Source organism: Lonchura striata, chromosome 36 (assembly GCF_050655825.1).
Source record: "Lonchura striata isolate lonStrDom1 chromosome 36, ASM5065582v1, whole genome shotgun sequence".
NCBI lineage: Eukaryota > Metazoa > Chordata > Aves > Passeriformes > Estrildidae > Lonchura > Lonchura striata.
In genome coordinates this window covers 5,771,987-5,792,858 of record NC_140738.1, presented here as the reverse complement: position 1 = coordinate 5,792,858, position 20,872 = coordinate 5,771,987, and the positions used below count along the sequence as shown (strand labels likewise).

The following is a 20,872-nucleotide window of genomic DNA, read 5'->3' as shown; positions in this document are numbered from 1 at the left end:
ACATTTTGTTGTGATCTGGCCAGACTGGGTCAGTTTTGTTTTACCAGTGGGCAGGGTCAGCACCAAAGACACAGACACCAGCTGAAGGAATCAGTGCCATTGAGTGTAGCTCAAAGCACAAAGGATCACAGCAGGAGCAGCTCAGCAATGCACCCAACCATCACCACCAAAGGTTGCAGCAGTGGTTAAGACAGATCCAGCACCAGTTACCCTCAGGCTTTGCCATGCCCCAGATCCACACAGCAGCTGGGGAAGCTGTCACAGCCAAGGGCTGCAGAGCCACTCCTGGACACTGGGAATTCCTGCAGGTGCCTCCAGCCACAGGTGAGGCTCCAGCCTCGCTGGGAGAGGGCCCAGCTCTGACAGTGCTGAATGAACAGACTGACAGCACTTCTGCTGCGGGAGCATATGGACCCCCAGACCCCCCAAAACCGCTCCAGGACCCCTAGATCCCTCCCGAAACTCCCCCGGATCCCTCCCCAAAGGCCCCGATCCCCCCATCCCCAGCCCCTGTGCGGACCCCCCTCCCCAGCGGCGCCGCCCCAGCCGCTCCCGCAGCTCCGGCCTCTCCCAGCGCCTCCCCCGCTCTGGCAGCGCCGCCCGCAGGGCCCGCCCGAGCCCGCTCCCGGCTCCCTCTGATTGGCTGCCGCGGCGCGGGGAGGCGGGCGCTGCCGAGGGGAGCCGCGCGCTGATTGGTCGGTCCGGCACGGGGCGCGCCGCTATTGGCTGGAGGAGCCGGCGCGCATGGCGGAGGCGGGAAACTGTGAGGGGAGCGCGGCTGAGGAGGAGCTGAGGGGGGGCCGGGGGGAGCTGGGGGGGTTTGGGGCGGGTCTGGGGAGAAATTGGGGATTTTGGGGGGATTGACGGGAAATAGGGGGTGTGCGGTGGGTTTGGGGGGAATGAGGGGGTCTGAGGGGGCTTTGGTGGGTCTGAGGGGGTTTAGGGAGCTTAGGGGGGAGCTTGAGAGCGTCTGGAGCGTTCTCAGGTGGGTTTAGGAAGATCTGAGGGGCATTGGAGGATCTGAGGGGATTTTGGGGGGGTTGTAAGAGGAATTGGGGGGATCTGAGGGAATTTGGGGGGGTCTGAGGGGATTTCATAGGGTTTAGGTAGGATTCAGGTGTGTAAGGGGGATTTGGGGGGGTCCAATAGGATTTGGGCGGTCTCAGGTGGGTCTGGGGTCAATTTTGGGGTAAAGTGGGGGGATCTGAGGGTACCTGGGGGGTTTAGGTGGGTCTGGGTGGATTTGGGGCTCTGGGGACACCTAAAGGGGTGCCAGGGGGTGAAGGGGTCGCAGCCCCCCAGACGCCCCTGAAGCCCCCCTGTCCCCACAGAGGGGTCCCGGCCCTGGCGGTGCAGGACCCCCGGCCCCAGCCCAGCATCTCCATCAACCACCTGAACCGGGACACCAAGGAGGACGGGGATGGCTGGGGGGTCCTGGGGGCTCTGAGAGTGTCCGTGCCTGTCCCCAGGGGCTCAGGCTGTCCCCTGGGTGTCCCCGAGCTGGAGAAGTCCCTCTGCGCCGTTTCCTCGCCGTTTGGGCAGATTTTGGACATTTTGGTGCGGCGCAGTCTCGGCCTGCGGGGCCAGGCCTTCCTCACCTTCAGGGAGATGAGCAGCGCCACCAACGCCCTGCGCTCCCTGCAGGGCTTCCCCTCCTGCGGCCAACCCGTGGGGAGACAGCGACTGGGGGAGTTCTGGCACTGGGGAAAGAACTGCAATGCTGGGGAAAAACCGCCAAACTCTGGCCTCAGCTATCCCCAAAATCCAGCTTGGAATCCCTCCAAATGCACCCTGGGCAGCCCAGAGCTTCCCCTTCTATGACAAGCCCATGGTGAGACAGAAATGCTGGGGGAAAATCCTGGAATCCTGGGAAAAAACCCCAAATCCTGAGGGAAAAAAACCAAACCCAACCAGGATTCCCCCCAAAATCCCATCAAGAATCCCTGAAGTCAAATTGGAAACACCCCCTAAATCCAACCAGGAACCTCCTAAAGCTTCCCCTTCTATGACAAGTCCATGGTGAGATCCAAATCCCTGGGAAAATCCTGACATTTTGGGGAAAAAATCCTGAAATTCTGGGAGAAATTCTGAATTCCTGGAGGAAAAACTCAAAATGTAGCCTCAAATATCCCCATAATCCAACCAGGAGCCCCCCAAAGCTTCCCCTTCTACCACAAGCCCATGGTGAGAGAGAAATCAGAGTAGAAGTCCTGCAATTTTGGGAACAATTCTGAAATCCTGGGGAAAACTCCAAAATCCTTGGGAAAAAACCCAAATCCAGCCTCAATTATCCCTAAAATCCACCCTAAAACTCCCCAGAGCTTCCCCTTCTGGGATAAACCCGTGGTAACAGCAGAATCTTCAGAAAAATACCCAAATTTTGGGAACAATCCTGAAATTCTGGGAAAAAAAGCACAAAATTCAATTGGGAACCCACCCAAAATCCTGTGGGAAGCACCCAAATCCAGCCAGGAACCCCCCCAGAATTCACCCTGAATCTCCCAAGCCTTCCCCTTCTACCCCACAGTAAGATCCAAATCCAGGGGAAAATCCACAGATCCTTGGGAAAACAGGAAATGTTGGGAAAAAGCCTGAAATCCAGGGAAGAAACAGAAATCCACCCCCAATCCCCTGGGAAGGACCCCAGACCCCTGTTGGAACCTCCAAAATTGCTCTAAATTCCCCCAAAATCCTGCTGAAATTCCCCAAATTCCTTCTAGGACTTGCCAAAATCCCTCAAAAACGTCCCTGATTGCTCCTGGAACTGCCCCAGATCCCTTCTGGAGCCTCCCCAAATCCCTCAGAACTCTTGAAAATCTCTTGGAAAACCCCAAATCCTTCTTGGAACTGCCCCAAATCCCTGAGAATTCCACCAGATCCCTCAGAAAGCCCCAAATCCTCCCCAGATCCCCTCTGAATTCCCCCAGACCCCTCAGAAAGCCCCAGATCCCCTCTGGAGCCTCTTCCAGATCCCCCCAAAATCCTCGGGAACAACCCGAAACCCCCCGAGCCGTCCCCAGCTCCCCCCGGACTGATCCCAAATCCCCCCGGAGCCAGCCCAGGTCCCCTCTGGAAGCTCCCCGAGTCCCTCGGGAAGCCGCAGATCCCCGGGAGCCGCCGGGCAGCGCCGGGAGAGCCCAAAGCCCCGCGGCAGTGCCGCATCCCGGCCGGAGCTGCCCCGGGAGCCCCGCGGGGCCGGGGCCGGGGCCGGGATGCGCCGTCCCAGCGGATCCAGCGCGCCCGGCCGGGCTCGGCCAGCGCGGCCCAGGGCAGGGAGCGCTGGTGGGGCGGGAGCGGGAGCGGAGCGCGAACGGGACCAGCGCAGAGCCAAGGCGGGAGAGGCCCCGGCCCCACAGAGAGCGGGGCCGGAGCGCGGGGCCGGGCGGGGATGGCTCGGCGATTGTCCCGGGCGATTCGGGCACTCGCAGCGATCTCTGCGGGATTCTTGGGCTGCTCCTGGGAGGTTTGGCTGGGATTTTGAGGGAAGTTTTCGTGGGGATTTTTTGGGTGGATTTCCTCGCACTTCGGGTGGGATGTGATAGGACTTGGGGGCATTTTTGGGGAATTTGAGAGGGGCTTGGTGGGATTTTGGTGCGAATTTTTGGAGTGGATTTGGAGTGGATTTTGGGGGGTTTATGGGGAAATTTCGGTGGGATATTTTGGGTGATTTGGTGGGATTTTTTTGTGTGGATTTTGTGTGATTGTGGGATTTTTGGGGGCATTTTTGTACAGTTTTTTTCTGTGTGGATTCTGTGGGATTTTCGTGGGAATTTAGTGGGACTTTTTGAGGGATTTTTCTGTGGGATTTCTGAGGATTTTGAGGGCAATTTTTTATGGGGATTTTGAGGGATTTCTATGAGCCTTGGGGTGATTTTTGTGAGGAGTTTTGGGGTGAGTTTTGTGGGCTTTTGGGTGGAATTTTTGTGGAGATTTTCCTGGGATTTTGTGTGGATTTTCTGGCATTTTCAAGGATTCTATGGTGGAATTTTTATGTGATTTTAATGGTATTTTTGGTGGGATTTTTTGTGAGGATTTTGAGTGATTTTTATTGGATTTTGGTGGGGTTTTGGGGGTATTTTTTGGGAGATTTTTGCTGGATTTTGGGTAGTTTTTTGGGGGATTTTATGGGATTTTGGTGATATTTTTGTGGGGGATTTTGGGGAGATTTTTGTGAGGTTTTTTTAATTATTAATATTTCGGTGGGGTATTTTTTTGTGGGTTTTTTTTTCAGGATTTTGTTGGGATTTTGGTGTTTTCTCTTGGGATTTTGGGCAGATTTTGTGTTGCGTATCCAGAGTGACTTTGGGCAGCTCTGGGGCAGCTTTTGGGGTTTGTCTCCCGTGTCCCCCGGCTGTGGCAAAGCCCCGAAGCACATCCTGTTCCTGCCCAGCTCCCTGAGCAGCCCCAGGAGCTGATGCTCCCCCTGCTCCTCAGCCAGGGAGATCTGGGGCAATCTCGGCATTCCGGCATTCCGGCCGGGCTTTGGGGCACTGCGGGATTTTGGGGCTTGGGGGATGAGAGGCTAAGGGGGGCTTGGGGCTGGATTTTTTTAAAAAATATCGGGATTTTGGGGATAAATGTCTGGGATTTTAGGGGGAATTTCTGGATCTTTGGAGAAAAATACCAGGATTGGGGGGGAGGAAATTCTGGATTGTTAGGGAGAAAATTTCTGGATTTTTGGTAGTGAATGTCTGGATTTTTAGGGGGAAATTTATGTTTTTTTGGGTGAGTATTTATGGATTTTTTGGGGAGGGATTTCTGGATATTTTTGAGGGGGAATGTTTCTGTATTTTTGAAGGAATGTTTCTGTATTTTGTGGGGGGGGAATTCCTGGATTTTTGGGGACGCTTCTGTAGTTTTCGAGAATGTTTCTGGATGAGGAATCGTGTTGGTTTTGGATTTTTTTGGGGAGGAATATTTCTGGATTTTCTGGGGAACAGAAATTCCTATTTTTGGGAATGTTCCAGGATTTTTTTTGGGGGGGGGAACATTTCTGGATTTCTTTGGAGAACATTTCTGAAATTCTGGGGGAATGTTTCAGGACTTTTTTTTTGCAGAGCATTTCTGAATTTGGGGAGAACATTCCCAGGTTTTTTGGGAAGCATTCAGAGGTTTTTTGGGGAACATTCCTGGGTTTCTTGGTTAAGATTCCCAGGTTTCTGGGGGAATATTCCCGGGTGTCTGGGGAAGGTTCCTGGGTGTCTGGGGAAGGTTCCCGGGTGTCTGGGGAACATTCCCGGGTGTCTGGGGAACATCCCCGGGTGTCTGGGGGAGGTTCCCGGGTGTCTGGGGAAGGTTCCCGGGTGTCTGGGGAAGGCTCCCGGGTGTCTGGGGAAGGTTCCCGGGTGTCTGGGGAAGGCTCCCGGGTGTCTGGGGAACATTCCCGGGTGTCTGGGGAAGGTTCCCGGGTGTTCCGGGCTCTCCTGGCCCCGTTCCCATCCCAGGTTCCCGGGGTTCCAGGAGCTGCGCTGGTGCCCGGGCGCCGCGACATCGCCTCGCTGCAGTTGGACACCGAGGTGCAGGCGGGCGCCGCCCGCGAGGCCCTGCAGGGCTCCAGCATCACCCAGAGCCACCCATGGAGATCTCCTTCGCCAAAAAGTGACCCAGAACACCCCAAACCCCACCAAAATAACCCCAAACCCCCCCAAAATGGGCCTGAAATACCCCTCAAAAACTGCCTCAAACCCACCACTAAATAACCAAAATCTGCCCCCAAACACCCCAAGTCCCTCCAAACCACCCTGTAATCTCAGAGGAATGCCCTGAAATCCCTCCAAACCACCCCAAAATTCTTCAAAGCTTCACCAGAATACCCTAAAGCTGCCCCAAAACACCTCAAATGCCTTCAAGCTGCCCCAAAATCCCATAGAAACACCCTGCAGTCCCTCCAGACCACCTCAAAATCCCATAGAAATACCCTGGAATCCCTCAAATCGCCCCAAAATCCTGTAGAAACCCCTGAAATTCCATAAAAGTGCTCCCAAATCCCATAGGAACACCTGAAAATCCCTAAAACCAACCCTAAACACTCTAAATCCCATAAAACGGCACCCAAATCCCATAGACCTCCCACCAAATCCCAAGAAAATGCTCCAAAATCCCATGAAACTGCCCCAAAAATGGTCCTGACCCTGCTCCAAACCCCCTGCATGCCCCCACTCCCCCAGGTAAATCCAGCTAATCTCAGCCAAAATACTCTCTTTTTTTTTTATCCTAAATCCTTCTTTTATCCTAAATCCTCCTTTTCTATCCCAAATCCTCATTTTTTATTCCAAATCCTCCTTTTTTTTTCAACCCCAAAATCACTTTTAATCCCTTCTGTCTTTTTGACCCCAAATCCTTCTTTTCCCAGCCTAAATCCTCCTTTTCCCATGACAAATTCTTTTTTCTCCCCACATCCTTTGTCCCCAAATTCCTTTCTCCAATACCAAAATCTCCCTTTTCCACCCCAATTCCCCACCTCATTCCCCTTTCCACATCCCAAATCCCCTTTTCCCATCCCAAATCCTTCCCTGTCCACACTAAATCCCCTGTTCCCACCCAGGATCTTTCCCCATCCTGAATCCCCCAATTCCCACTCATTCCCCTTTTTTTCCCAGTGTTGTACCCAGGGTCTTTCTGCAGACATTGCACCTGGAGCTGCCCCAAATAACCCCAAACAAACCCCAAATAGCCCCAAACAAACCCCAAATTACCCCAAACAAACCCCAAATAACCCCAAACAAACCCCAAATAGCCCCAGACAAACCCCAAATTACCCCAAACAAACCCCAAATAACCCCAAACAAACACCAAATGACCCCAAACAAACCCCACTGTGTCCCCCAGGGCTGGAGTGGATTTGGGGGTGGGTCATGACCCTAAACTTTGGGGACTGGGAGGATTGATCCTAAAATTTGGGGTTTAGGGGGGTTTGACACCTCGGGCTTTGGAAGTTTTTGACCCCAAACTTTGGGAACTGGGGGAGTTCTACACCCCAGGGTTTGGAATTTTGGGTTTTTTTCCCAAGATTTGGGGATCAGGGGGTTTCACCCCCAAACGTTGGGATCAGGGTGATTGGACAACCCAGGTGTTTCAACCCCCAGGATTTGGGGTTTGGGGGTTTAGACCCAAAAATTTGGAAACTGGGGGGATTGACCAACTGATTTTGGGGGATTTAACCCCAAAGTGGGGGAGATCAGGGGGATTTGACACCCCAGGGTTTGGGATTGAGGAGGTTGACCCCAAAGTTTGGGAATTGAGGGGTTTCACCCCAAACTTTGGAGAGGAGGAGGGTTGGACAACCCAGGTATTTCAAACCCCAGGAGTCGGGGATTGGGGGTTTTAACCCCAAACTTTGGGGGCTGGGGGTGTTTGACACATCAGGATTTGGGATTTGGTGGTATTTGACCCCAGACTTTGGGAATTGGGGGTGTTGGACACCCAAAATATTTTGAAACCCAGGATTTCGGGTCAGGAGGGTTTAACACCAACGTTTGGGATTTTGGGAGTGTTTGACACCCCAGGATCTGGGATTTGGGGGGTTTGATCCTAAAATTTGGGGTTTGGGGCAGGGGGGAGGTTGACATCCCAGAGTTTGGGTTTGGGGGTGTTTGACCTCTCCCCTCCCAGTGTTGGGATTTGGGGTGTTTGACCCCAGTGTTTGACCCCCCGGGTTTGGGGTCGGGGTAGGGATAGGAGCCATTCCCTGGAAACAGCGGTGGGATCGGGATCGAGAACAGGAACGGGAATGGGATCGGGATCCGGAGTGGGAGTGTAATGGGGTTGGGAATGAGATCGGGACCGGGAACTGGCCCGGGAACGGGAACAGAAATGGGAATGGGATCGGGAACAGGATCAGGGAACGGGATTGGGATCGGGAAGGGGAGAGAGCCTGACTCAATAATGGAGCCCACCCCCAGGGAGCGATCCTGCCCCAGTCCAGGAATGGACCCATCCCCTCAGTCCCGGACCCCTCCCCAATCCCAGCCCCTCCGCAGCCGCTGACCGGACCCTCCCTCAATCCCAGCCCGCCCCAATCCGGATCGGAGCCATTCCCGGACCGGACCCTTCAATCCCTTCTTGGGGCGGCTCCTGCCGCTTCCAGCCCATTTTTGGGACTTCCAAGCGGCTCCGGGGACCCTCCCCATTTTGGGGTGTTGGGGTGGCCCCAAGGCCGCCCCGGGGGCCGAGGGGGGATGGAAACCCCCAAACCCGGGGGGCTCCTGGGGGTCCCCAGTTCCTCCCGGCCCCGCCCCGAAGCAGATCCTGGCCAATCAGAGCGCGCGGCGTTGATGACGATTCAGTTCCCAGGCAGGAACTCGGCGCTGGTCCCGCCTGGCGATTTTCAGCCAATCAGCGCCCGGGACGGCTCTGACTCATCAGTTGCCAGGCAGAGCCCAGCGCCTCTCACAGCACCGGCCAATCTAAACAAACAATCGAACACACCTTAGTAAAACAATTCATACTACAAATATACTAAACACGAAACCAAACACCACTGTAATGTCTCATACAATTTAACCAAACAATTAAACTTTAATAGCACCCTTAAACACTCTAAAAAAATTTAAATAGTTTTAAAAAATATAATTGCAGATGGGTGGTTTTATATGAATGTTGGTTTTGGATTGTTTGGGCCAGCTGATTTTAAAAAAATTATTTTTATAGGAATTTAATCAGCTGAGAAGGAGCCACTCTACAAACAGAACTGACTGAAAATGAAGGGGACATAAATCAGAAACTCTGAAAGTTTTCTTCGCTATCAAATACATCCCACCACTCCAAACTGGGATCCCACTTCTCCCAATCTCCTCCCAACCCCATCTCACTCTGGAAGCTGTGGAATCAAGTGAGCTTTGTGTGGGATTGAGTTTTTTTCAGGTCAGAACATGCAATTTGAGGTGGGATTGTGCCTTTATAGTTTAAAATACAGTTATTTTCAGTGGGATTGAGTGGTTTTGTGGTGACAAATTCATCCCTCTTGGCTTTTGAAATGCAAAGAGATGGAGAACACTGCCCAAAATCACCCCAGAACCCACAAATCCTCCGGAAGTTGAGTTCATGGTGTCCAGGGTGAGTGCAGCTGCCGGTGGCAGGAACAAATGAGATGTATCTTGGTTTCACAAAACTCCAAAATCCATTTCTTATCACCGAAAGACAGGGCAAAGGCAGAGCCATGGGATTTGTATAGGGTATCCCAGGGGTGGAGTTTGGGTTTGGGTCAAGGGAGGAATTATTGGCAACACAAGAAGGGTGAGATCAAACTCCTGCCTCTTAGCAACAGGGGCACTCCCACACAGAATGCGTCCCCAAATCCTAAATTCCCCCTCAAACTCCTGTGAAATCGTGGGACTTCAGATATTTTTGATCAGTTTCTTTAATTTAACCCTGTTTTGGCTGTGTTTGAAGAATAAAGATGAATCAGAGGAAAATTAGGGCCAAACCAAAAGGATAACCAGTCAGGTGTGTTCCCAACATTGATCACAGGGAATGTGGGTCACCAGACCTGTGCCCAATGTGGGTCCTGCAGTGGGGGATGGAGCTGGAGTAGAGCACGAAGCTCTTCCTGCAGGCGGGACACTCTTGGGGCTTCCCTTACTGGTGCCTCTGTTGGTGTCTGGTCAAGTGAGAGCTCTGGGTGAAGCTCTTCCCACACCGGGGACACCCGTAGGGCCTCTCCCCAGTGTGGATGCGCCGGTGCCTGACAAGGGAGGAGTTGTGCTTGAATCCCTTCCCACAGTCAGGGCAGCGGAAGGGCCTCTCATCTGTATGAGCTCGATAGTGCAAGAGGAGATAGGAGCGAGTCTGAAACCCCTTCCCACACTTGGAACACTCGTAGGGTCGCTCCCCAGTGTGGATCTTCTGGTGGACAATCAGGGCACCACACTGCCTGAAGCTCTTCCCACACTCCCTACACTCATAGGGCCTTTCCCCAGTGTGGATCCTCTTGTGGCTGCTCAGGTGGGAGATCCGCCTGAAGCTCTTCCCACATTCCCCACACTCGTAGGGCCTCTCCCCAGTGTGGATCCTCTTGTGCTGGATCACATTAGAATTTGACCTAAAGCTCTTCCCACATTCCTCACATTCATAGGGCTTCTCCCCAGTGTGGATCCTCTGGTGCTGGATCAGGTTGGAGTTTGACCTGAAGCTCTTCCCACACTCCGAGCACTTATGGGGCTTCTCCTTATCATGAAGCTGCTCAGGGACCACCAGCCCTGAGCTCTGGCTGAAGCTCTGTCCATCTTCCTGGACCAGAGTGAATCTTTCCTCCTCAGATCCCCTCGATCTGCGTTTGCAGCCCCTCCTTGTGCAGCTCCCATTGGGTTCCTGCACCATGGAGCCACTCAAAACAGCGTCTTCCACAAGGTTCTGCCATGGGGATTTGTCCTCTCTGCTCTCCACCCTCAGCACCTCATCTGCGGGAGGAAGGACAAGGAGAGGATGGGATTTGCCTCCGTGCCACAGGGAAGGGCAAGGAGATCCCCCCAGTGCGTCCCCGGCAGGAGGGCACCGGCAGCGGGGCTGTCCTGCAGCTGGGGGCCAGGCTGGGCTGGGAGATGGAGCAGGAGAGAGGGAGAAAGGGGCACTGACTTCCTCTTCACTAGCCTGGGGGTCTCAGGGCATCTCCTTCTTCCTGGCAGCCTCCTCCTCCATCTGGCAAATGTTTGGGGATGGGAAATTCTGTTTTGGGAGGAAAACAAGGGATGAGCACAGTGAGTTTTGTACTGTTTCAAAGCAAAACAGGCGGAGAGTCTAAGCCAGAATGACAATTGAGTAAGAAAATTAAGATCAAAGCAATGATACAGAAAGACTGGTTTAATCTGTCAGAGTCAGGATATAACCTGACACCCCGTTGCCCAGGGTGGTGGTAGCTGTCTGATGAAATGGTGGCTGCAGTCCAGCTGGAGTGATGAACGTGATTCTGTCAAAGCTGTGATCCTGTAGAAGGGTCTGGTCTTCCTCTGAAGGTCCAGTGGTGGTTATGGAGCTCTTGTCCTCTGGGAATGCAGTAGGCAAGGTGGTTGTGGTGTTGCAAAGGTGAGATTATATCCAGGCAGGAATGCTTGGTTCCTCCCCCTGGGCGGAGCATCCCACAATGGGATGATGGAATTTTATCAGTGCTGCAGTGACACTCAATGGCCCATTAAGAGAAGATGGCCCCTGGAGGGCGTTATCAGGGCTGAGCCATGGAAGAGATAAAGAACACTGCCCCACCTGTTGATAACAGTTTATGGAGATGGGGACTGAAAACACTTCTGGTTACATCTGACACTGTAACCTGAAACAGTGAGGCAATCCCTGCTCGGGGTGGGGGGTGAACTCCACCCCCCTTACCCAAACTGGCTCAGGTGTAAAACCCCCACCCTGGGAAGGCCACGCACACAGGGGACAATGTCACACTTGCCCTGCCCCAGGGGAGATCTCTGTCCCTGTCACTCCCTTGCTTTCCCCCCTTTTATCTTTCTTTCCATCTCTATCTCACATTTACTGTTCAATAAAATCCATTTTGGATTTGGTCTTGTGAGTACCTTAATTGGGGCAGAGAAATCTCTCTAACAGTTTCATTAACCAGATGGTGACATTATTTTTGCACAGTGAGTTCAGGGCTCTGTTGTCTGACCCAAAGTGCCTTTGACAACAGCCTGGTTCCCTCCTCTGAGCAGGTTTTGCATCTTTCTGGAGGAACTCTTGGAAACTTGGATGCAACTTCCTCTGAGTGACTTTTGGGAGAACCTATCAGGAAAATGGCTGTTGTGGGTGTCCTGTGTAAAAAAAAATATATTTTTTTCCTTCCCTGAAAAGTTTGTTAAATTCACTGGAAGAAAGGAACCAAATGATACCATCGAGACTGACAAGGATCATTCACCCCACTGTGAGGAACACAAGGTTACTAAAGTCCTACAAGAAGCCCAGCTCAAATAGCTAAATGCCAAACAACTCCTGAATTCAGAGGCTTGGGGGGAGCAGCATTATTTTCTTGGTCCCTGTCACCTTTGTGATAGCTACACAGACCTTTCCCTTCCTTTTAATAATCTGTATTGGGCCAAATTTCCATGTTACTTTTTTGGAACCTGCCAGCATCTGAGCTGGAGCTGTGCTGGAACTGATGAAATTTGGAATTGCCAGAGAATTGCTTCTGTTGTTGGTCTATTAATGTTTGGGATTTGTTTGCGTTTTTATCACGAGTGACTTGTGGGAAGAGCAAATCTTCCTCAAGGCATTTTATGGAGGGTTAAGCTTAATTTCTGCTGAGTTTGTTTTGTCCAGTGCCCAGGGGATGCTCAAGGGGTCTCTAGTTTTGGTTTGGCCCTAATTTTCTTCTGATTTGTCTTTATCAATTAAAAACACCTGAAAAATGACTAAAAAGAGTATTGACCAGAGATGTCAAAAGTCCCACCATTTAAGAGGTATTTGAGGTGGAATTTACAGTTTGGTAACATATTCTGGAGTATTTGGGGGTTCTTGGGGGCTATCTGGTAGTATTCTCCATATTTTTGCGCTCTAAAAGTCAAGGTGGATTTGTCTGTCACCCCAAAATGACTCAATCACACCTCAAAATGTCTGGTTCCCACCTCAGTCCAGTGCCAAAATTACTTGATTCCTCAGACTCCAGGGTGAGATGGGGTTATAAGAAGTGAGATCCAAATTTGAGGTTGTGGGGTCAGGATTGTGTGGGGCTGGGTGGGTGTGATTTATTTTGATAATAAATAAAATATCCAGAATTATTGTTTTCTATCCCATTCATTTTCTGTCAGTTCTGATTTGCTTTTCAGAGTGCTGCCTTCTCAGCTGATTTTGTTTGTGTCCTCCTGTCCCAGACTGAAAAGCAAGATGTGTTCTATTTGCCATCTGTATGGCAGTTGTCCTGTGTTAAGTGGGCGGTTTTTCCTTATCTCTTCCACAATCAATCCTCCCTCAGGGGAGATATCTGCTGATAATGGGCTATTGAATGTCACTGCATGACTGATAAGAACTCTAACATCCCATTGTGAGATGTTCAGCCCAGATGGAGGAGCCAAGCATTCCTACCTGCATCTAGTCTTGATATTCTGGCCCACCAACACAGCTTTTCTGGGCTGGATTTTCCCAGAGGAACAGCTGCTCCTTCCTCTTCAGAGGAGGACACCCTTTCCTATAGGATCACTACTCCAACAGAACCACACCTGACACTCCTTGAGGACTGCAGCCACAATTCCAATTGGACTGTGGCCAACACCCTGTCCAACAGGGTGTCAGGTTGTATTCTGGCTCTCTCAGTGTTGTTTTGGCTCACTGCATTATTCATATTTTCATTTTCTTCCCTAATAAAAAGCTGTTATTCCTGCTCCCATATTTTCACCTGAGAGCCCCCCTTAATTTCAAATTTATACCAATTCAGAAAGAGTCTACATTTTTCCATTTCAGGGGAGGCTTCTGCCCTCCTTAGCAGACACCTGTCATTCCAAACCAAAACACCTCCTTTCTCTCCTGCCTTCCTTTGCCTGCTCTGTTTCTCTCTCAGTGTCTCCCTTAAACCAGGGCAGCTCTCATGAAACACCCTGCCCTGATTTAATTCCCAGTGCAGGAGCTACAACAACCATGGGTGAAGTTATGATGGCTGGCAGTGAAATGTCACTGTAGGATCTTGCTCCACTTGGCTTTTGGCTCTTCCATAAGAGCTTTGCCTTCAAGGTCAGGAACATCTTTTCCTGGCTGGGAACTGGAATTCCAGCCCCTGGGAGTGTGTGCCATGGATCCCAGAGGGGCATTCCTGAGGCTCCCAGTGTGCTGCTCCTGCCGTGCCTCCCAAGGAGCTGTGCAGGGCAGGGGACAAGGTGCAGCAGCTGGGTTGGTGCTGCAGTGCCACAACAGCCCCTGGTTCCAGGAGTTTCCACACTGCCAACAGCAGTTCCTGGGTTCCATGATGTCCTGCTGTGTCCCCATGGATATTTGGTGTCATGAAGTTCTTCAGTGTCACAATGGCCACCTCACTCCAAGAGCTTCCACAGTGTCCAAATGGCCTCCTTGGATGGGCAGTGTCACCATGGACCATTGGCTCCATGCAGCCCTGCTGGGTCACCATGGACTCCTTGGTTCCATGAGGTTCTGGGGGTGTCTCCATGGTCTCCTTGGATCCACAGTGTCACAATGGGCCACTGGATCCACGTGGCCCTGCTGTGTCACCATGGCCCCTTGGTTCCGTGGGTCCCCAGGGTCACAACTGACTCCTTGCTTCCTCATCCCATGGGAGAGAACTGTCCTTCTCCTCCAGGGGCCTATAGCCAAAACTAGGATTCCTTCTCTAAATTTCCTTATATGCAAAGATTGTTCCCCAGTGAAATCTGCCAAGAGAAACAGGTCTGGCTGCCTTGGCCACCCAGGGGCCACCTCTCACCTGCCTTTCTGACACGGGGACCATGTGCTTTTCTTGCTTAAAAACCTTCCATCTCGATCAGGCACCCATGGCCAAAATTTGGGATCTGCCTCCCAAATTCCCTATATACAAGAATAGCTCCTAGATAAATGATGCCAGGAATCACAAGTCTGGCTGGCCTTGGCTTCCTGAGGGCTGGCACTCATGTACCTCTGAAACACTGGGGCTCTGTGTTTTCCTTCCTAATGAAAATAACTCTTCTTCCTGTCCAGGCACCCATGGCTAAAACTGGGATTCCACCTCCAAAACTCTGTACATCCAAGGATTGCACCCAAGTGCCAGCTGCCAGGATGGACAGGTCTGGCTGCCTTTGGCCTCTTGGGGGCATCTTCTCATCTGCTTTTAAAACACTGGAGCTCAGTGCTTTCCTTCTAATGGAAAAGAACCTTCTTTCTTCTCAAGGTGTCCATGGTCAAAACTGAGATACTTCATCCCAAATTCCATATATCCAAGGATTACTCCATTACAAGAGTTGCCAGGGGAAACAGGTCTGGCTGGCTTAGGCTCAGAGGAGCCACTGCCTCTCCTCTCCTCTCCTCTCCTCTCCTCTCCTCTCCTCTCCTCTCCTCTCCTCTCCTCTCCTCTCCTCTCCTCTCCTCTCCTCTCCTCTCCTCTCCTCTCCTCTCCTCTCCTCTCCTCTCCTCTCCTCTCCTCTCCTCTCCTCTCCTCTCCTCTCCTCTCCTCTCCTCTCCTCTCCTCTCCTCTCCTCTCCTCTCCTCTCCTCTCCTCTCCTCTCCTCTCCTCTCCTCTCCTCTCAAGAGGAACTTCCCTCCGTAAATGAACTGAAGAATGACTATTATAGAGGTAGAAAACTGACTGAAAAATAGGTTTTGTCTCTTTACATTGTTAGTAAGAAAGAAGAGTTTGTAGGGAGAGGGGATGTGTTCTGAAAGTTTTGTTCTGATCCTTATTACTCTTGCTTTTAGTTACTGTTAATAAATTTTTCTTTATACTTGTAAAGTTTGAGGCCACTGTGCCTTTCTCCTAATCCTATCTCACAGCAGGAAATTAGTAAGTATATTCTAGTGAGTGAACTGGTAATTAGCCAACACAGAACCTACCACACTAATTGATGCATTTGCTGAGAAATCTCAAATTGGTGAACCAAAATCACTACAGAAAATTTCCTGATGAACTGCCCCATACAAGAGGAAATTCAAAGCTAAGTCATGGTTTGTCAGGACTTGCTTGATCCTAATGAGCCCCGTGGCGCATTTGGAGCTGAGACCTGGAACCTCAGGGCCTGAGAGAAGATTGCACAAGCCTTTACAGGAGTCAGAGCCAGAAAAAGCACCCAACGTGTCTCAAAACATTAATGGGACCCACTGAGGTCCATCCCCAACAAAGGCTCCTCATGGACTCCTTGGAGGGGAGAACTGGAGGCCAGGATGGCACAAAAACCTCTCAGAGACTCAAAATGGCACAAAGAACTCTCAATGTGGAAAGGAAAATCCAAAGTACCTTACAAAAGTTAAGAATCTCAAAGTATTCATGAGCCCCACTGAGTGTCAGTAGAAAGCTCTCAAGGGACTCTTATAACAGATAATTTGGGCCATGATTCCACAAACCTCTCACAGTCTGTAGCAAAAGGGAAACACCAAGTACCTCTAAAGAACTGAAATACCTTGAAGCATTAATGAGCCCCACTGAGTGTTGTTTCTGACAAAGCCTCTCCAGGGACTAATTAATGCAGAATATTGGAGGCCAGGATTGCAGAAACTTCTGAGAGGCTCCAAAGCAAAAGCAAAAGCCAAAGTCCTTTGAAAAACCTGCAGTCCCTGGGAGCATGAAGGAGCCCCCAGGGCCATTCCTGACCAAGGCTCCCCAGGGACTCCTTCCAGCAGATCCTTGAGGCCACTGGGATGTGGGCATGGGGGGGATGCTGAGGGCAGGACCAGGGAGTGACAGTGCCCAGCCTGGCTGGGGCTGTGCCAGGAGGCCCCAGGGCCTCAGGACAAGGTGTCTCCTCACAGCCCTTGGTGGCACAGACCCTGCTGTGCCCCAGGGCACCAAGACTTGGCTTCTCTTTGTCCCCACCTGGCATCAGTGCCTCCAGTTCTCTGCTCTGCCTGGGGCCTGGGACACTTTCTCAGTCGTGTCCCTCAGTGGGACCCATTAAAAGTCAAAGAAACTTTGGAGTTGCATTGTGACTTGGAGTTCTGGAGAGGTTTCTGCAGCTCCCTCTCAGGGCCTGATGTTCAGGGCCTGAGCACAAAGCCCCAGAGGGTCATTAAAGTCCTTGTGCTGTGTCTGTGCTGCTGAGCTGGGCCGGGCTCCTGGCACGAAGGGTGATCCTGGTAACCAAGCAGAGCTTCAAAAGCACATTTCTCTTGCTGAGCAGCTCTTCTCCCAGCCCAGCAGGGCTGGGGCACTGCCTGCAGCCAGCGCGGGCACAGCACAGAGGCACAGAGAGCTTCAATCAGTCAGGGCTGGGAAGGGGCTGAGAAGTGCCTGGGGCAGAATCACTGCCAGCCCTTGGCACAGGAACCTCTGGCTGCAGGACAATGCAGCTGTAGCTCCTGGAGAGATCTCCTAAAGCTGGAACATGCCAATGCCCACAGCCCCTGTGAGTGCATTCTCTGCTCATCTCCTGTGCAGAGCAGCCAGGGGTGCCCAGGGCTGTCCTGCAGAGCAGGGTCCTGCAGCCCAGGGCGCTGTGCTGGGCCAGGGACTCTGCTGCCTGCCAGGGACAGCTCTCAGCCGGCCCTGGAGCTGCTCCCAGCGCTGGCCAGGAGCTGTGGGGGGAAGGAGCCACCCTGAGCAGGGCAGGTGCTGCTGCTGAGAGGGGCTGGCTGGGGCAGGGCTGCTCCCAGCTCCAGACCAGCCTGGACACAGCTCCGGAGGGCACTTCCCAAAGAAGGTATGATGGGATTGCTGTAAATATCAGGAGCTTCCCTGAGAGTGTTTTCAATTTCCTGCTCGTAGAAGCATGGGAAAGACGAGGTTGCTGACAGAAAGATTTTTGCTATTTATACATTTTTCATATAGCCATAGCTATGTAAAGAACTATTATATACCTTTAAAATTATAATCCTTTTTTTATTCTATTAAACTCTTAATTAACTCTTTTAAGCTTCTATTATATACTTCTATCACTATAATCCTTAATTAACTCTAGTACATTTCCTAACCCTGCTCTTAGATTTTAGAACAATAAGCTGACTATCTAAATACATTCCTGAAATACTGTATAGTCTTATTATCAAGAAGCAGTCCTGAAAGAAGAACATTTTGCATTGTGACCGGAATGTGAGCAGTCATAACAAAAATTGGGGCAAAGAAGCCCTTGGACCTACTCCAATGGGTTGACCTATTGGTGGGCTACTGGGGCAACGGAATCTTCTTCTGGATTCCCCTGTTAAATATCCTACTTAATCAAACTTAATAAATTGTTGAAATCAGTGGCTGGGTGTGCCCCATCCCCACTGGAAGCTTACAATAAAGGTCTGCTTTTTAACTTACTGTTATAACACTTTTGCAAGGAGGTTTTTTTCTCTTTTGATTACAGACACAAGTGGATGAGAGAAGCAGAACAGGAATTGTAATCCCAGAATTAAAGAATATTCTGAGTTGAAAGGGACACACAGGATCATTAAAGGAATGTTTGAAAATTTACAGAGACTCCATAACTGTGACTTTGGCTGGTCAGTCTCAAGGCACCTCTCAGGAGAGGATGTTCAGGCCCAGGGAGATGCTCAGGGAAGCAGAGGGGGCTGAACAGAGCAGTGCTGGGAGAACAAGCCCATCCAGACCCTCACCTTCCCTCAGCCACAGGGAATCCTTTGCCTCTCTCATGTCTCAGTGGCAAACTCTGAGTGCAACAGGAATGCTGGGGATTTCTGACCTCAGAGAGCCAGGAATGGTGAGTGGGTAGGAAAACAATTCCTAAAAACAACTCCTGCCATCCTTTAGACCTGGAAGCGCAGATGGCACCAAGACTTTCTGCATTTAGAAGCGATTCCCCTGAAAAATCCTGAATATCCAGCCTTTTCCCTCTTCAACATGGCCACAAACCCATGACAGCGAGGCAGGAATGGCTCCTTGACAGTTCCCACACATAGCTGGGTGAAGGTTTTCCCAGAGCAGGAACAAGGGTGGGTGAGTCCCAGCAGGACAGTCTGCAGGGAATGGCCCAGGTTTGGCTCCGAGCAGCCTCTCCTGACTTGTCCCTGTCCTTTCTCCATGAACAGGTGCCCATGTACAGCCACAGCAAATGTCCAACAGCAGCTCCATCAGCCACTTCCTCCTGCTGGCACTGGCAGACACGCGGCAGCTGCAGCTCCTGCACTTCTGCCTCTTCCTGGGCATCTCCCTGGCTGCCCTCCTGGGCAACGGCCTCATCATCAGCGCCGTAGCCTGCGGCCACCACCTGCACACGCCCATGTTCTTCTTCCTGCTCAACCTGGCCCTCAGCGACCTGGGCTCCTTCTGCACCACTGTCCCCAAAGCCATGCACAATTCCCTCTGGGACACCAGCACCATCTCCTACTCAGGATGTGCTGCACAGATCTTTTTCGTTATGTTCTTCATCTCAGCAGAATTCTATCTCCTGACCATCATGTGCTACGACCGCTACGTGTCCATCTGCAAACCCCTGCACTACGGGACCCTCCTGGGCAGCAGAGCTTGTGCCCACATGGCAGCAGCTGCCTGGGCCAGTGGCTTTCTCAATGCTCTGCTGCACACAGCCAATACATTTTCCCTGCCCTTGTGCCATGGCAATGCCCTGGGCCAGTTCTTCTGTGAAATCCCACAGATCCTCAAGCTCTCCTGCTCCAAATCCTATCTCAGGGAACTTGGGTTTATTGCAGTTACTGCCTGTTTAGGATTTGGATGTTTTGTGTTCATTGTTTTCTCCTATGTGCAGATCTTCAGGGCTGTGCTGAGGATCCCCTCTGAGCAGGGACGGCACAAAGCTTTTTCCACCTGCCTCCCTCACCTGGCTGTGGTCTCCCTGTTTGTCAGCACTGCAGCATTTGCTCACCTGAAGCCCCCCTCCCTCTCCTCCCCATCCCTGGATCTGTCCGTGTCAGTTCTGTACTTGGTGGTGCCTCCAGCTCTGAACCCCCTCATCTACAGCCTGAGGAACCAGGAGCTCAAGGCTGCAGTGAAGAGGCTGATGACTGGATGCTTTCAGGGACATTAAACTGCTGGCCAATTTCCAGAAATCACTTCTAATAAATGTCATCTTTGATACTTCTTGTTGGCTTCCTTTTGGAGGTTCTTTTTCTTTGTTTTACGTTGTAATATTATTCACAAAGAAATGTCACCGTTTGTGCCATTTTTCCTTTTGTTTCTTTCCAAGTTTACTGTCACCCACAGACTTGGTGGCTTTTAAGTAACTAAAGGATCTCCCAGCAGACTTTTCTTCAGAGATGCCCTTTTGTTGCCTTCTCTGGAGCTGCAGCAGCAATGTCTGTGTGCAGAGCTGGGGGCAGATCAGGGCTGGCACAGCAGCTCTGGTCCTGCTGGCCACACCATTCCTGATCCAGGCCAGGAGCCATTGGCCTTCTTGGCCCCCTGGGCACACTGCTGGCTCATGTCCAGCCTGCTGTCCATCAGTCCCTGCAGGTCCCTTTCTGCCTGGCTGCTGTCCAGCCCCTCTGTCCCCAGCCTGTAGCACTGCAGGGGTTGTTGTGGCCAAAGTGCAGGACCCGGCACTTGGACTTGTTAAACCTCACCTTGTTGGATTTGGGCCCTGGATCCAGCCTGTCCAGGGCCCTGAGCAGATCCCTCCTGCCCTCCAGCAGATCAACACTCACATCCAGCTTGGTGTCATCTGCAAAGATGTCCTTGGTTTCAAGGGGCCCCTCAGTGTCACAATGTCCCTTTGTTGCACCAGGCCCTGCACTGTCACACTGGTCTCCTTGGTTCCATGGGCCCCAAAATGTGACTATGGACTCTTTGGTTCCATGGGGCTTCACAGTGTCACAATGTTCTCCTTGGTGCCGCAGTTTCACAGTGGCCCCTTGGTCCCATGGGGCCCCAGGGTGTCACAAAGGCCCCATGGTCACATGAGGTCCCACACTGTCACTGTGCTCTCTGTGTTTCCACAAGTCCCCTCAGTGTCACAATGGACTCCTTGTTTCCACGAGGCCACACAGTGTCACAAGGGCCTTCCAGATACCCTGAGGCCCCAGAGTGTCACAGTGGCCCCTTGGTTACACAAGGTCCTGCAGTGTCACAGTGTCCCCTTGGTTCCACGAGGCCCCGCAGTGTCAGAACAGCCCCTTGGTTCCCCTGGGCCCTGGACTCTCCCAATGCTCTCCTTGGTTTGGCAGTGTCACAGTGGTGAAACCCCTCGGTCACACGAGGCCCCGCAGTGTCACCATGGCCTCTGTGGTTCCACCAGGACCCAGTGTCACAGGGACTCCCTGGTTCCATTTGGCCCCAGAGCACCACAATGGAATCCTGGTTCTATGGGGCTGCACAGTGTCACCATGGTCCTCTTAGTTCCACGAGGCCCTGCAGTGTCAC

General features: G+C 51.9%; 2 protein-coding genes across 2 annotated transcripts in view; one reads left to right on the top strand and one right to left on the bottom strand.

Moving 5' to 3' along the window:
• Positions 1-9,576: 9,576 nt before the first annotated feature.
• LOC146764067 (uncharacterized) overlaps positions 9,577-20,872 on the bottom strand; it is a 173,915-nt gene continuing 162,619 nt past the window's right edge. The window contains exon 4 of the mRNA XM_085565437.1: positions 9,577-10,105. Coding sequence (XP_085421563.1) covers positions 9,577-10,105 — 529 coding nt within the window. The remainder of the gene's footprint in view (positions 10,106-20,872) is intronic.
• LOC144246412 (olfactory receptor 14C36-like) lies at positions 18,609-19,541 on the top strand. The gene has a single exon (XM_077783810.2). It carries the CDS (start codon positions 18,609-18,611, stop codon positions 19,539-19,541), a length of 933 nt encoding a protein of 310 aa, XP_077639936.2.